This window comes from Conger conger, chromosome 1 (genome assembly GCF_963514075.1).
Source record: "Conger conger chromosome 1, fConCon1.1, whole genome shotgun sequence".
In the NCBI taxonomy this organism is placed as follows: domain Eukaryota; kingdom Metazoa; phylum Chordata; class Actinopteri; order Anguilliformes; family Congridae; genus Conger; species Conger conger.
In genome coordinates this window covers 12,162,985-12,180,429 of record NC_083760.1, presented here as the reverse complement: position 1 = coordinate 12,180,429, position 17,445 = coordinate 12,162,985, and the positions used below count along the sequence as shown (strand labels likewise).

The 17,445-nt window shown below is 48.9% G+C and overlaps 1 protein-coding gene across 4 annotated transcripts in view; it reads right to left on the bottom strand.

The window, feature by feature from the left end:
- Positions 1–17,445, bottom strand: part of fermt2 (FERM domain containing kindlin 2) — a 44,320-nt gene that overhangs the window by 13,887 nt on the left and 12,988 nt on the right. For 2 of the 4 annotated variants that reach the window (XM_061237571.1, XM_061237578.1), the window contains exons 3-8: positions 11,400–11,633; positions 4,845–4,973; positions 2,369–2,401; positions 947–1,172; positions 350–452; positions 108–215 (exon numbers count right to left, since the gene is read on the bottom strand). In XM_061237571.1, the coding sequence (XP_061093555.1) occupies positions 108–215; positions 350–452; positions 947–1,172; positions 2,369–2,401; positions 4,845–4,973; positions 11,400–11,633 (833 nt within the window). The remainder of the gene's footprint in view (positions 1–107; positions 216–349; positions 453–946; positions 1,173–2,368; positions 2,402–4,844; positions 4,974–11,399; positions 11,634–17,445) is intronic. The other 2 variants (XM_061237586.1, XM_061237596.1) reach the window with 1 other exon arrangement.

Genomic DNA, 17,445 nt, shown 5'->3' with positions numbered 1-17,445 from the left:
CTCGGTCAGCAACACCGCGAGAGGTCTGATCGAGAGGGTGTGGTGTTCACATTCCTAACGCCCCCCCCCCACCCAACCCAAACCCCATCACAGTTCTCTCTTCTCACCTGCAGGGCGGCGAACATCATCATCTCCTCCTCGGTGCATTCGATCTCCTCGATCAGGATGGCCCATTTGGCCTGCTCGTAGAGCTGGTTCACCCGGATGGCATCGTACTGCGGAGGGCCCAGAACATGCGGTTAACCTCCCTCGCCCTTACGGCTGAGACACAAGCACATGGAGTGACCGCTCCCTTGACGACAGCCAAGGGACCGCGACCGTTTTTGGCTTCACAGCGGTCACGCCTCACCTTGGGGTTGAGGTCGAAGAAGCTGTGGTACTTGAACCGCAGGAGCAGCACCTCGTTCTCCTTCACGTCCTGCTCCATCAGGGACCGGGAGGAGTCCAGCCACCTGCAGACGCGGGGGAGAGGCCACGTCACGCCTTTAAACCTGCCTGTGTTACGTACACCTCCACGGGTCAAGCTCAAGGACCATTCACTTGAGTTAAAAGTGCTTCTTAAACCCTTTGACGAGTAGGTTTTTATTTATTTATTTTCTTTTTCTATTTTCTGCTAGAACTCCATTCAATTCACTTCAATTAACAGTAGTGAGCCAAACGTCAGCATTGGAATGTTCAATTTATAATGTAAATAATAACATATTTGCAGAGGTGGCAAATCCGGGTTAAGCCAGTAAAAGTCCTACTCACATTGTTCTAATCTCCTGGATTTGCTAATTAGTACTATTTTGTAGCCAGGGGGTAGAACTAATTAGTGAAAACAGCTGGCTGAGTTCATGGGCGGAAGGAACACATGGCAGGACTTTCCACCCCTGCATATTAGTGATGTTCCACCTGCAGGGGTACGGGGGTATTATCAGACAGCAGAGGGCCACAAATCACTCACCCCTGATTGATCTTAGCCTTGTCCAGGAGGCTCTGAGGCTTGTAGAGTTTGACCAGGATGTCCGGGGTGGAGATGGGCTGGCTGACGGCGAGGATGCTGGGATTGCCCTCGGAAAGGGGGCTGTCTCCGAACCAGGCTGAGGTAGGGGACAGGGGACTCCCGTCCCGAGAGTCGTAGGTGGGGGTCATGGTTTTGCTGTAGAGCCCAGGACTGGAGTAGATGCTCCCTGGAAAGGACAATGGTTTCAGCGAAGTGCGAACGGGCACATTTCACAAAGCAAACAAAAAAAAACCAAGCATCTATATTAAGGTGAATGCTTCCACACCAAGACCTGCAGCCCACTGGTCACTCCTGAGTGATTTACACACACAAAAAAACTAGTCAGCCAGTGCTGAATATGCCAACATGCAGCTGCACAGGACAACCACCAAACACAGCTCCTGGAATGCTGACACAGCCAACTATAGCACAGCAAGTGGAGGCTCTCACACACACTCACACTCACAGTCACAGTCACACACACACACACACACAAACAAACTCACACACACATATGCACACTCCTAGACACACACTCACGAGGCAGCACAATTCCCAATGGGAGGCGCCTTTGATTGTGGGCGTTTTATTACCAGCGTATGGAAAAATGTGCCTAGCAGTAATGCTCTTTCCTTGAGAACAGAATCGAAGCCCATAGTTCACATGGAGGAATAACAAAAATAGTCGGTCAGATTTGGGTCTTCCTTAGAACATGCAGTTCCATGCACGTAAACTCGACCTGGCTTACAGTAAAGGTGGTTCATTCAAGGACAAGGGCTTTGTGATGGATCAAGTAAATCTCCCTCCTGTTTATCTGAGCCCCACCAAGTACAAAAGTTAACCACCACTGCACAACACAAGCAAGCAAAATAATCTGTATTATTGGGTGTCAAAGCCGTGCTTCTAGAGGGACAGGAAGTGGTCCGAGGCGGAGGTCATGAGAACACGAGGCAGGCTAGAAGAGGGGGCCACCCCAGCGGGTTTTAGGGAGGGTTTCTGAGGTTTCGTATAAACATAGGGAAAGGTCATTTTAAGGTTTCCACTCGGCTATATTCCCGAGGAATCCCGGCCGGACAGGGAACGCTGATAAGGCTGCATTCCTGGTGGAAACAGTCAGTCCATGCGTATCCACCACCCAGCCAGAGTAACCTACCTCAGAAGACCAGCTCGTGACCGCGAGTAGCTCTCAGCAAAAACAAAGCACATAAGCCGTGCATTCACACGGGTAGTGAGCTCGATTCCTAATGGCCAAAGCCCATCATGTGACCAGCTCAACGGATTCCCTATTGGACAATGCCGGTCAGGTGACCACTCCAGCAGGTGTGGTGGTGGTGGTGGTGGTGGTGGGGGGGAAAGCAGTGCAGAAAGAGATTGACTCCTTACCTTTCACAGGTCCGATGTATATAACGTCAGAGGCTAGAGCAGTGAAGAAAAGCAGAGGAAAAGGAAAGAAAGAGGACAGATTAAAGAAACAGAGAGTGGAGAGACAGAGGCCTGCCACTGGAAGGCCACCCAAGAAAGGACTGAACGCCGCAGGCATGGGAATCCTCAGCCATAACGTTCTCTTCAGTGGTTGACAGGGACAGTCAAAAATGGCATGTCGTTAACAGGGCTTTCTTGGGCGGCCATCTTGTGACATCCGAGATGGAGGGACAGACAGGAAAAGGAACAATTGGGCTGCTACTATAGCGTTGGTTTGTGAAGGACCCAGAACAGCCTGCTGAGCTCACACTAGGGGTAGAAACAAGAGGCCCAGCATACCGGCATTACTACTAGAGGACCCAACACACACGTGAGGTAGCACCCTACACCTCTCCATTAAGTCATACTGAAGTGACTGACAGGGATGCATCTAAAATTTCAGGCTGTGGATGGGGGAGTTGTGGCCAGCCTAGTAGGGGGCAAGTTCACACACCGAATGGAGAGGCAGGATCGAGGGGAGCAGCTGGAAGTGCCACTCACACAGCAGATCAAGCCCAATTACACACAAGCTGGCTTCCCATACTGCCTTCGAGCTGGCTTACTGCCAGCCCCTACTCCTGTAGCGCTGTAGTGCTGTAGCACCTCTTGGGACCTGTACATCTTCCGCAGGCCTCATATCAACTTCTATCAGCTGCTGTTAGCAGCATGCTAAACAAGGATCCACCCGACGCAAATTAGCATATCAAGCTAACCCTCACATGGATTATAAAACACAATAAGCTCCTATTTGAGTCAAGCCAATGCACCAATTTTAAACTGTATGTGGTTAATTTTTACCATGTGTGCATGATTCAGCTAATCCAGTTTGTCCCCGTGGTCTACATTGTTCCAGCTGCCTCTGAATGGCACAAATCAGCATAATAAAATAATCTGCCAGGAGAACGGAGACATTTATACGCAGTAAATCACATGTGCTTTACAAAGCACAGCAGGGGCGGGAAACATCCAATCGAAAGGCTTTGAAAATAACGCCATTATCCACACACAATTACACACACTGGTGCGATGTGACCGGTGCAATGTGGGCACTGGGTAATCCCCACGTTTCTGGTCAGCGGACGTCTCTGGTGTGAAGAGCACACAGCGGCTTATTGACGGCGGCGCATTGCCGGCCTGTTTGATGCCGTTTGATCTTAAAGGGGCGCAGGAATGAGCGGGCCCGGCCTAGGCAGCCAATCGGTGTGAGCCGTGTGCCGGGGCGGCAGCAGGGCGGCGGGTTTGCACACAGCTCAAGGCCACAGGGGGAGCTTCCCGAGGGGGGGGGGGGGGGGGGCGGGGGCAGTGTTTACACCCCCAGCCAACCGCTGAGCTGTGGACACACACTGTGCAGAGCCCCCTTAGCTCAGCCCCCCCAAACCCTGATCCTTATCCCACATGTCCGCATGTGGGCTGGGGGCCAGGGTCCCCCCTCCTGCCCCCTCCTCCTAACCCCCCTACGAACCCCTCGCCCCTCCCCCACGCCAGCACACTGGGCTCCTGAACTCTGAACCGCTGCCGAGCCCCACATCAATCCGCCCCTGCAAACGGCCCACAGCAGGAGAGGGTGGTTTTACCTGATAGGAAACAGAAGCCAGGAAGAGGCCAGGTAATGCACTGAAAGATGTGCACTCAAGAACAACAGTCTGTTAATAATAAAACAACAACTTTTCCGCAGTGGGCCGAGTGAGGGGACTGCGAGATTACACTGCCGGGTTTGTGATGTTTATCAGGTAGCCCAGCCCTGGAGGAGAGCGCCGTTTCCAGAAGCATTTTAACTGCCCTCCTCAAGAGGGTACATACCTCGCTGCAGCTTGTGCGTGAAACACTCCCTCTCCTACTTCAGTTCTCATGAGAAGGATGGAAAACTCAGGGAATTAAACATTCTGAATTTAGTGTTGGTGCGACCCTCCCCCCTCACCACCCCTACTGCATCCTCCCCTGTCCAATCACAGTCACGGGTGTTAAACGGGAGTAACAAGGACTGAATCCGCTTTCCATTTTGGGGCCGGGGCCCGTCATCATCAGGAACCACACGCGGGGCCACAGAGAGAGCTTATCTGCTCTACGCTCAGTCCGGGACGGGCGAGGCAGGGGCGGGGACAAAGGACCCCATTCATGATGAATTAGCTGCGATGGTGGGCAAGATGTGGAGCCCCAGCAATCCCCCCCCCCCCCCCCCCCCACATCTCCCGCCACACAACAATCCGTGTGCCTCACTATCCACAGGGCCCGGAGCCCCAGACCGGCCTTTAAAACGGCAGGGCTCCTCAGCAGTCCGCCAGCTATGCGTGGAATCCCAGCCATCCTCCCTCTACAGCCAGGGAACACGTAACATGTCAACGGGGCCGCGCCTCGGCCCGAAAGAAGCCCCGCGCACGGAAGAGGGGCGCAGGTGTACCTGATCCAGGGGTGAGCAGAGGCCCTTCCATCTCCAGGGCCTCTTCCTCCTCTTCCTCAAGCTTCTTCTTCTTCTTCTTCGGGTCCCGCGGTTTGCGGAGTAGAGACAGCTCCTCGGGGTGGCGGATATCTGGAAGGAGAGTGGGGGGGGGGGGGGGGGGGGGGACATGGTCAGAGAAGAAGCCACTTCACTGAAGGAAAGCAGGTTGCTTCAGTCTCATTGTCCTAATTTACACACAGCAGATTTGTTTCTGTCTCATTGTCCTAATTTACACACAGCGGATTTGTTTACGCGAAGGCTGCCCCGGATGTGACTGTTCATTTTCAGGGCTGGGTGTGGGCCATGTGCAGGACTGCAGCTGATTGGCTGAGCCAAACGAGACCCCGCAGAGAAGAGCTATCACAAACAGCTGGATGGAAAATCTGAATTCCCAGAGCTCAGGAACTTTACAACCCCCACCTCCAGAGTACACAGGCATGCAAGCAAGCACACATGTGTGTGCGCGCACACACACACACACACACACACACACACACACACACAGGCATGTACATGGATACACACACACACACACACACACACACACACACGAACGGGTGGACGGACACAAGGACACACATACACACATACACACAGCTGCATACTGACGTGGAGCTGGTGAGGCTAACATTTGGAACATGTTCAACAGCAGCTTAGTGAAAGCTGCGCTTTTCCTATGTCACTGCCACCCATTAACAGAGGGGACTGAGACTGAGTAAACTACATACAAAATGGAGGACAAAATGGAGGATATTTCTGCTGAATACTTATGCAGCTACACAGTACTAATGTTTATAACACCAAATATTTTACTTGTATGTGTATTACCACAATGCAAGTGTTTATAAAACTGAATATCTGACTTGCATGGAGAGTACCAGTATTTATAACACAGAATATATGAAAGGTATGTGTACTACCAAAGTAATAGTGTTTATAAGGGACCACTTGATTTGTATGTGTAATACCGCAGTACAAATGTTTATAAAAGTCATCTACATAAATAATTACACGATTAAGGCAAGTAAATACTTCACTGGCATAACTAGACAGTCTTGGTATTTCAGCTTATATAGTGCTTTATAAGGAAGAAATTAAACCACCCAAAGTGAACGCAAAATGAGTATCAAAGGCCTACACACTGCAAGCCATTGTGAAAAACAGAGATCAACTCCAGACTGCAATTGAACACAATGGCAAATGGAACCATTTCAGAATTTTGGGAAGATCTGGAGGAAGTTTGTTCCATGTGTCCATTTGCCCTATATTCTCATTGTGGGACAGAATGACGTATTAGCATCCTTTTATTTTATTTCATTACCAATCACAGTCTCCGGTTAAAATCCCTCCTGCATGACGACTTACACAGCCCTATTTTTCCATGACAAGGTAGGGAAATGTGTATGTGTCATAAGGATGGGGGGGGGGGTGGGGGCAGACAGTGGGGGAGAGAGAGACCAGAGAAAGAGGATAGAAATGAGAGAGAGAGAGAGAGAGAGAGAGAGCGCACAAGTGAGACTCCTCGGCTTGGCGAAGGCTGCATGTTTAGTTTGCGTTACTAAAGCAAAAGCATTCCAGGGGTTTTAAGGACTACCAGATGGCAGCTCCCTCACTCTCCCTCCCTGCACTGCACTGCAGCACAGGGCCTGTCCTTATACAGCCATCTGCGCGTAGCCCAACGCAGCCTAACGCAGCCCAACACAGCCCAGCGCCCACACAGGGCTGGGTCTCCCCGTGGCCCTCAGGGGCGTGTCCGAGGCGGGGCGGGGTGATGCACCACCTCTGGAAGGGGGCGACTCCAGCATTCCACTGCCCCCGCGACACCCTGCTTCAACCCTCCGAGAAACCACAGCGGTTCAGGAAAAACCTGAAATCACAGCCATGTAGGGTGCTTTGAGGCACGCAGTGGAGTACACTGTGCCAGGGTCAGGACGCTGTGTGTAGACGGGCTATCGCAACAGCCAGATTAGCAAACGAGTGCGTAACGGGTCTTTATTTAACCAGGACATCGTCTCCTACCGCATTCACTACCTAGGTTGAGTGCCAGTTGTGTCTGTTAGCATTAGCCTTCAAGAGACTGCCATTTAAATTCAGAAACGGTTCGTATTAAGACCAAAAGCCTCATTTTGACCAGTAGCCTGGCACAGGTTGGGGTTCAGGCTCCATTTCAATTCAGTGTTCAGACACCCACAGCATTCCAATGGGGGCTTCTGTTTCTTTATCTCCCTTTATTAACTGATTGCATGGCTTCTTTTAATAGCGCTGCACATCGCCAAAAAGAAAACCTACACGCAACTCCCCATTTTACAAATTATTATTGTAAAAATCATTACACTTCAGGGCCCACAGTACGCTGGGCGGGCCTGTGGGCAGTCAGGGAACAGAGGTGAGCGCTCTCCTTTTTAGGCTCCCCGCCCTGGCACCGTTTTAGGGGAGCAAAAAAAATGGACAAACATTCCTATCATCACTCAGATGAAAGAGAGAAGACAGGGCCAGAAACCTGACAGGTAGGTGGGCCTTGATGCAGGCATGGAGGAGAGGGAGAGGGAGAGGGTGGGCTGGGCTAGCTGCTGTATCGCAGATAGAGGGTGGACGAAAAGTTGTGCAACTCCACGAGATGAGAAATCATAACTGTATCACGCAGAGCAGCTTCTTTCACCAGCAAGCCTCTGGACACGAGCCAGGCTCAGTTCCACGAACGACTCTCAGAACAATCGGGCCTAAGAAATCGCATCCCGCCTCACATCCCCTGAATCACAGGATCCCGCCGAGGAAAAGCTTCTTCAGAAGATCTCACGTCCTCGGTTTGGCTCAGCGGAACGCCCTGCGTTTCGCTCAGGTTTGATATTAAACACCCGACCAAAGCCCTGCCTTCTGTGGGATGGGAAGACTATTGCACAATATACAGTAGGAGGAAAAGCTGTGTGAATGTAAACATGTTCAAGTTTAATACACATATCATGATAGGGCTTTTGAAGCTACCACAGAACCCTACAGTTATTCCTAAACATACAGTCTACTGTTTATGAGGAAAACAATTCAAAAGGGGTTTTTTTGGGGGGTTTTTTACACTATAAAAGGGTTGTCGTAGCAACAATGAGATGCACAGCTAAAGTAATGCTGGAGCCACAGGGCACTGCTGTATTTTGTTCAATGCCAGTGAGGTGCACTACCCTCAGACTTTAAAGTCAGTGTCACACCGGTCTTAGTAATCCTCATCTTCATGTTTATGTTTTTATCCAACCACTGGTATTCATTTGCGCAAGAACATGTAGTCACACTGCATTTACATGGACTGACAGACTGAAATTATCCCATTTCACAGGTTCCATGTGTCAGATCCTAGATCGCTTCATGTTCCTCTACTTCCTAAATCCAAGAGTCCATGTTCCTCTACTCCCTAAATCCAACAGTCCATGCTCCTCTACTTCCTAAAACCAAGAGTCCATATTCCACTACTCCCTAAATCCAACAGTCCATGCTCCTCTACTTCCTAAATCCAACAGTCAATGTCCCTCTACTCCCTAAATCCAACAGTCAATGTCCCTCTACTCCCTAAATCCAACAGTCAATGTTCCTCTACTTCCTAAAACCAACAGTCAATGTTCCTCTACTTCCTAAAACCAACAGTCCATGTTCCTCTACTTCCTAAAACCAACAGTCAATGTTCCTCGACTTCCTAAATCCAACAGTCAATGTTCCTCTACTTCCTAAAACCAACAGTCCATGTTCCTCTACTCCCTAAAACCAACAGTCAATGTCCCTCTCCTTCCTAAAACCAACAGTCAATGTTCCTCGACTTCCTAAATCCAAGTTTAAGTTCCTAAACTTCAACAGTCCATGGTCCTCTGGTTCTGAAATCCATGAAATTTCCCATCAAAAGGTGTCACACAACCAAACTCAAGCACGAGCACAGATAACATGCCTCATCTCCGCTTACTCTAGTGAGGCCAATCGGAGACACCACTGCCAAACTGAAGAATCAGCACAACCTCCATTAACATCAAGCGGTCGGCCGTGCAAATCAAACTTGCGTCTAAACTTGCAGCTCCAACAACCCTTCCTTTATAGTACCTCATGGTTCTGAGGCTGCGAGTCACGCACAAGTCATTTGAAGTGACCTAGTTTTCCTTTCTCTGCCAGTGTTCAACTCGCACAACCCTGTGCTTTAGGATAAGCCACACACCAGGCCTGAGTTTCATCAGAGGCGACAGAGCACTGCCGACAGGCACATCAACTCGGCGTGAGCTACTGGACCTTACTGCTTATAACAGCAACTCAAATGAAAAATCTCATTCAACTCAGTATTTGGTCTCTACAGCAGTGTGTCTGGTCAAGATTAACAACTCTTCTCTGAAGACAGGAAATTCGTTTCAGCAATGAATTCTGTCAATATTGTGCAAGAAGCAATTCAAAACAACTGAACAAACAAACGTGTATAAACTTTCTGGAATAAAAAGTTTCTACTGTATATTGTGTATGTCTGGCTTTATAACGACGTTATGATGTTGTTGTAAACCAGAATGGGTACCCAGCCCAATTTCAAAAGCGGGAAATATGCAGGTGTTGAATCCTAACCTTGTGCCAAGCCTGGCTATTTGTACCATCACTAGCGAGTGGCAGTCAGGCCACAGGCTGCAAGCTGGCCCAAGCCTTGCTGACCTGTGGAAATGAAAAAGGGTCTAAAATTGTCCAAGGTCAAAAACAGCGGTGCCCATTTCAGTTTCCTAATCATACTATTTTTCCACACAATGAAGAAAGTTTTATTTCTTTTTATTTCTCCGTCAGACCACACAAAAACACAGCCCTCTAATCCCTGGTACTCTGGCACAGGTTAAGTGTCTGCATGCGTTACATTTCCTGATATGGATTCTTTTTAAGAAAATAATACAAGCATAACAATATCCTCGTTGCTAGTTCAAGGACATTCTCCTTAATTCCTGAATATGTCCATATTTGCTAAAATTACGTAACAAATTATTTTTAATTATAGAACTATTCAAGGGGCGAGACAGTCAACAGCACACAGTGGAGGTTACTGGATCTCTTCCATAGCAAGAAGCTACTGCGAAACCAAACAATCCCCAAAAAGGAGGGGGAAAAATCCTCCCTTTCTCTCCCTCTCGAGTGAATCAATCTTTTCAGGGAAGAGAAAAATAAATCTGAATTTCAGACTTTCAGAGCGTTTGTCTCTCCTACAGCTGCTGGGAGAATTCAGCTCTCGGTCTGTCTGTCTGTCTGGCACTCCTGCCAGTTGGACTGGAGTGAAGCTTCCTGTCCCTATTAGATTTCCAACGCCGTGCTCTCAGCGAGGGTGGTGGGGGAGTCACAGGAAACCATCAAACTGAAAGTCGCTGAAATATTTTCAGAAGACAGAAAACGTTGCATTGTTTCAGCCCGAACGGAAGAGCTTGCAATATTCATTTCAAACGGGTTATTATTCCCTCGCAGTGAAGAAGGAGAAGGAAATTGTGGCGAGGTAAATGCACGTCGGGACGGATAATGCGAGGACTGCAATCGCACAGTGTGGCCCTCTCCAGCCCCGGTAACTCAAACGACACTCTGGCACGCGCACGGACAGCCAAGATCAATTTGTACTGAAGTTCTCTGAAACTAAAACATTCTTCACGCCAGAGGTGGGGGCATGTCAAAACATGGAGGGGAACGGCACGTCTGTTTCGGTCTCCAGGTTCATCCGCAGTGCGACGGCAAACGCCTCGTTTCGGGCAAACCTCTTTATTGACATTCTGTCCCAGACCTTTTGTGCTATTATTTCAAGAAACAAGAGTTAATTCAAAAGTTTTTTCTTTCTTTTTTTTTTTAATAAAAAATTCCTGGTTCCATAATAATGGCGAGGGCCAAAAACAACAGCAAAAGGCCGTGAGGCTCCCAGGACTTCTTTCTGAACTTCAGCCAACGATAAAACCAACAGGTGTCCAGAATAGGCCATAATGGATGCTCTACATGAAAGCCCTCCCACCTGCAGAGATCAGCTGAGCTTCCATTTGACCCTTCCCCCAACCTTCACACAGTGAATCAGGTATCGACGCAATATTGAACCTTCAACGGCTTCTCAGCCGAACGACCGCTAAATATAGACGCATTTTGAAAGGCTCTTCACACTGTCCGAGTGGCAGCGCTCACAAAACCAAACACAAATCCATTTTCATTTAACGACCAAAGGCGTATCAACCAAGGCCATAATGTTCAACCAAAATAGGACGGGAAGGACAAAGGCTGACGTGCATTTGATAAAACGGACAAAGGCTCGCACAAAACAAGTGATTGGCTACATATCTGTAAAGATTATGACCAAATCACGCTTCCTATACAAGCTGTCCAAAATAAACACAGAGATGGGCCAACACAGGGAAGGGCGAACATACTTGAAAAAACGCATCAAAAAAGTATCCTCTCCTCCCCTCGTCACCTCCGCCCCCATACTTCCTAATAAGAGAGCGGGGGGTAAAGGAGGACACATTTTTCTAAAGTACTGGGAGGGGCGCCTGGACTTACTGAAGGTCTTGCAGATGTCGGACACGGCCTTGAAGACGCGGTCGGAGAAGTTGACCTTGACCTTCATGTGCTTCATGTTGGGCAGCTGCAGACGCAGCAGCTTGTGCTGCGGGGTGAAGAGCAGCCGGGCGTCCGCCTGGATGCCGTACTTATCCAGCGTCCAGTGGGTCTTCAGCAGCCACGTCTTCTTCTTCTCCCACCACAGGGCGTGGTCCGACCAGTCCTTCTTCACATCTGCACCCGGAGAGAGAGAGAGAGGGTGAGGAAGAGTGAGACCCCAGCAAAACACAAGGGGGGGGGGGGGTGTTCCGGATTAATCTCACAGACACTTACACACTTGCACACCAAGACACGGTCACCTTTCACACCAGATAATAAATTTTTTTTTTTTTTACATTGGGTCTAGTTTAAACCGAATCATGTTCATGCCTAAACAATTTGAATCAAGCAGCATTTCAATTTGATTTAACCAACTTATCCATGTAATAATGTGATGATGAAATTTCCTTGGCCCCTTTGCTGCATATTTGGAAATGCAATTAAGCTATATCACCTAGAAGAGAGAAGAGGTGTGTGTGTCAGTGTGCGTGTATGTGTGTGTGTGTGTGTGTGTGTGCGTGAGCAAATAGAATGTTGAGATCTATTTACATACTATGAACACAATGCCTATCGCGTAGCAGAACAGTGAATGACAATGCATGATGGGTGATAACCATCTGGGCACAGGGATTCAACGAGTGACACCGCAGCAACAAATGTGCCTGGGCAGGGGGTTGCATTTCTGGGACAGGCCTGTGGCTGAGGGCTCACTGAAGTATTTCAGGGGGCGGGAACACAAAGTGTGAAAAGGCCACTGGGCGAGCGACACCGGAGGGATATCGGGTTAAACGCCCCCTTTTGTTCCCAAATCAAACTGACGCCCCGCTGAGCAGGGAAATACCACCTAAATCAGGTCCTTTCACTGGTGCTGTGGGCTCGTAACATGCCGCCTAAGGGAAGCTCACCGCCTGTTCGCTGAGAGGGGCAGCAGGCCCTTTGAACATAATGTGCGAGGGTCTCAACCAGCGGCAGGAACCAGGAGCGCTCAAAGCAGCTGGGGTACAGATTACCCCTGTTTACTCTGCTCTGAAGTGGGGACGGGGCGTATTTAATAAGGGCCAAAGCCGCCTTTCAAAAAGATACTTTTGAAGGAGACCATCCGCTGACCTGCTAAACCCCATCTTCAGGATCTGACCGCCCCGGCTTTCATCTCCCCGTGGAGGAAGGGGGTTACCGGCTGGGTGGTCCGTTTGATTTGGCCTGCGGTCCGCTGTCTCCAGAACGTGGATCCTCCATTCCATATTTTTATAAGATCTAACGCCTAGCGCTGACTTGTCGTATAAGTTCATTGAATTTGCAAAAGCACTCAGATATTACATTCAGACATAAAGAGTCAGACGTGGTCGTATTTTCTTTCCAACCATTTTCTAAGGAACTGCAGAAATCCAGATAATTGTACAAAAAAGGGCAACAGGGGGGATTAGTAGAGTGCGTGCGTGTGCGTGGGGGGTAGTGATGATGTCACAGCACAGGCACGCGTCCAGACGGCGTAGGAATCGGCGCTTCACTCAGCGGTGTCCCGTTTCCGTTCCTCCGCGCTCAGCGTAGTGCCAGCGCACTCGCTCCGAGACGCCGTGACTCAAACGCACTGACTCATACTTTCTGCTCCATGCCGAGGTCCTCCCCCCCCCCACCCTCACCCCTTTCCCGGACTGTTTAACCACACTGGTTTCCTTTTTTTTTTTTTTTTTTTTTTACTTCTTTATATGAAAGCTACTTCGAGAGGGGAAACTACCGGCGGAACTTTACTCATTAACAAAGGCCACCAACCTATTTGGAGCTCCGCTGGTCAGAGAGCGTCCAGTTCGCCCAGGAGAATTGGGAACGGAGGGAGTGTCGTAACCGTTATTCACAAGCCTCTGTTTGTGCACTGGTGTTTGCGAGTGTCCTAGCGACTACCCCACGCCGTGTCTGCGTAATGCTAATGTGCGCTGCATTACACAGCACGGAGGTATTGGCTGCTAACCATGCAGCCGCAGGGAGCCGGCGCACCGCAAGGGCGGTGGAGCAGGGCCGTCATTCGGGGGCGGTGCCCACGCCCGTTCGCAAAAACCCCCACCGATTACCAATACGGAGCTATTCAATCACCCGGGCGCCATGGCGACCCCGCGCCAGGTGCTCACGCAAACACTTACGGCCACCGCGGCTGTCACTTTCTCCACTGTTGACACAGCCCGCAACGCGTGGAAAAGCAGCAGAGACGCCGGCTCCTTTTCAATACAATCTACCTCGCCGCACGGAAAGTGACATGTGTTTATGTGACCGGGACAATGCGCAACGTCTCGCTTGTCACACCGTTAGCCGTCGAGCTATCTGTTGTCCCCGTTTTTTTTTTTGTTTTTTTCCAATGCAAATGGGTTGAAGTTTAAACCGCGGGTTGCACAAGAGCAGGCGAGATAGTGGCTGGCTCTGTTCACTCCATTCAGGGAGGAGACAAGCAGTCATTCTGTGAACCAACACGCCGTCATGGGGAGGGGGGGGGTTGTTTGTTAAGCCATTTGGTGGGTCCTTTAACACCTGAAGGGATAGAGACATGGGCTTTCTTTTCAGCCGAGGGGCCTCAACACGCCCGCCTATTAGACTTTGAACAAGCACATAAACCCCAGGGATTTCCATTAGCTGAAGACGACACATCTGAGGAATCCATATGCTAGTGCAGCTCGGAACAAAACTCAAGTTTCCGAGAGGTAGTTTAAGGCTACGCTGGGGGGTGGGGGTCGGAAGAGGAGAACGGAAATATAATCTGCGCACTTTTTACAGCTGGCCTCACAGTTTAAGTCAGGGCGACACTGTCATTTCTGCGGTCTCTGTGAGGCCAGGAGCGATTCGGTCCTTGTCGACTCGACAGTCCAACGGCACAACAGGGAGGCCGTGTCTGTCTCAGCTGGGGGAACAGCTCTCACAGGTCTGCCTATGCAGTCTCATCACTTTATACCACACTGCCCGGACACGCCCGGAATTCCCCGCCCTTCACCAAACCCCATTGGCTGCCGCTCCCAAGCGCCATTGTGACATCACGCCGATGCGGCCGGAACAGGCCGCTCTAGTGGCCACCCATAAAACTGCTTTGATAGGTCAGTAATTCAATCTGCGATGGGCCAATGGCTGGGAGCGGCTAAAAATACTGCCTGTTCGGGGTGATGTAATGCTGAATCTAAATGAGAGCGGCTAAGTAATTGAGTGCATCAAATGCGGAGCTGGAGTCCTTGGGCTGCAGGGAGGGGGGGGCGACAACACTGTTCAGGGTCTCTCCTCCAGCACAAACACCAGGCGGGTACGGTTGCTTTTCGTCATTCGTATCAGCGAGTCATCCAAATCCATAAACCAATGTTACAAAACCTGCATTCAATTCACTGGCCTTCTGTTCGCACTTCAGCAAAGCCATCTCCGTGTAATATTACAGACGACTTTAAAATCCATACGCAGACATGTACGATGTCCACCCGTCTGGTTGTTCTTAGTCAAAAGGTAAGCATTTGTGAACAATCCAGTGGTAGGCCATTTTCATCGGGCTATCGGGTCCAAAAGGTTTACCACTGTGTGCTTAAGTTACAATGTGTCTGGAAAACCTACTGATGCACTTGGGAGTATGCAGGGGAACAGTTATGGAATGTTCTGAATGGCACTGTAGGACTGGTTAAAAAAAAAAAAAAAAAAAAAAAAAACACACACACACACACACGCACACACGCACACACGCACACACGCACACACGCACACACGCACACACGCACACGCACACACGCACACACACACACAAATACACACGTCGACACATGCACACCATGAACCCACATTGTATACAACAAATGTGGCAACATCCAACAAAGCCAACCTTTGCTAAAATAACATTGCATATCATGTTCAACTGGACTAGAACCTTCAGCGATAATCATTACCAAACTCTAATATTCATTTATTGTACAAATAATCGACCTCCCACACCACAACCGGATTGATTCACAATATTCTCCCACAAGCTCGTTTCCACATAGTGGGAGGCAAATAATGATTTCCCAACTGGTCTGAAATGAGTGCAGAAATGCTCCAATATTTCTTGCTGAACATGACATCACCCTTAGGAATCCATAGAACAACATTTCAATGAATGTCATGTACAATAAGCTCGGCAAATTCAATAAGAAAATCAGTCAAAATAATCCAAGTCAAAATTGGTTCTGCCACACTATCTAATGTAAAATGGAGGGACGTGTGGGGCGGGCCTGTAGTGGTTAAGGTACATGACTGGAACCAGAGAGGTAGGTGACTTGAGCCCCGGTGTAGCCACAATAAGATCCGCACAGCTGCTGGGCCCTTCAGCAAGGCCCTTAGCCCAACATTGCTCCAGGGGGAATTGTCCCTGCTTAGTCTAATCAAATGCAAGTCGCTTTGGATAAAAAAAGTCAGCTAAATAACAAATGATTATTGTAATATTATTATTAAAAACAACTCTGCAATTCTGCTCACTGATAGTGAGGCTAGAAGAACTCAAAATAAGTACTAACAGTGGATTCGTTCACACATTAGATCAGGTTGTTAAGGCCCTTCCATGTACAGCCCCATCTAGAACTTCCCCGTTCACAAGTCCCAGCAGGCTTTCATAAGTAACGGTGCAGAAAACGAAGTCATAAATTATACATTTCTGATTGAGGATGCTTTCGCAGACCTGGAATTGGCTGCTACACTGATCGTCTGCCGCAAGCCTTATAAATGGACATAACATCTAAATGGCTTAGCAGGGAATGCACTCCAGAGGGACAGATCATACCCATCAGCATATTTTTGTTATTGCAGACAGAACGGCCTTTTCCTGGTCTCCAGAGGGAAATACAGAATCAAACAAGGCTCTTGGACTTATCCTCGGCCGTATCAGAAACGTGTAGATGTGTGCTGTCAAACACGAAATAACGCACTACATTTTCGTAAAGTTGCATTTTGTTGGGTTTTAAAAATGAAAAGGGTGTTATAGAACACATAAGTATGAACAGACGAGACAAAATACCATGTTTCTCAAATTAATCCTCTCGACTGACAATTCTGAACGTTTCTTCAGTGTGTGGAAAAAAAGGGTAGGTCAGCCTTTCGGGGATCACTGAATATACAACCAAACTTTTCAGCGGTCATAACATCCGACAATACGCGACGGCCCCTCAGTTAAGAGTTAGAGCATTCATAAAATCCGGTGATGGATCGACCAATTGAATATTAGCACTGGGAATTGTCCCCCTCAGCTCCCTACATTTGCCCCCCCTCCCCCCCCTTCTCGCGCGTGTCAATGCAGAGCGAGAGCGGGCCGTTAAAGTGATTATTTCTCAGAACGCAGCATGTCACGGTCACCAGAACACACGCATGCCACTTCGGCTGACCTTAATGAGGAATGTGCGGGCGAAGCACGGGCAGGTCTGGGGCCTGTTGTTCAGCTCATTAGATGAGTTTACCCTTCCTCCCGCCTGTCCGTGTTTACACTGGCTGAGCGCTGTGTTTATGAAAGGATCCTGACAGGACGGAGAGGGGGGGGGGGGGAGGGGAAGACAGAACATGGAGGGAGGGCGCCTACCAGGCCTCATTTCTGCGTCTCAGCCAGGGGGAAAAGAGAGAAGCAAGCTTCCGTTCTTGCTATCCTCTTAAAATGAAATTTATACAACTGTACTTCTCAATAACAAAGACTAAGGATCATTAATTTTACAATTGCTATTAAATAAAATAAATGTTTAACCATATAAAAATTATTTGGTCCTAAATGGATGTTAAATGTGTCAAGCTAATGATATCTATTAGGTAACAAAGCCCACTCAAAGTGGAACATGACCACTAATATATATGGGAGATAGAATTTTTGATTAAAATTTTTTTTATCATATTGTCTGCCCCCAGATCAGCTTCTCTCCCTGTGTGCGTGAGGTTAGTGTTTGGGGATTAACTGATAACAGCACCATGTTCAGGGTGA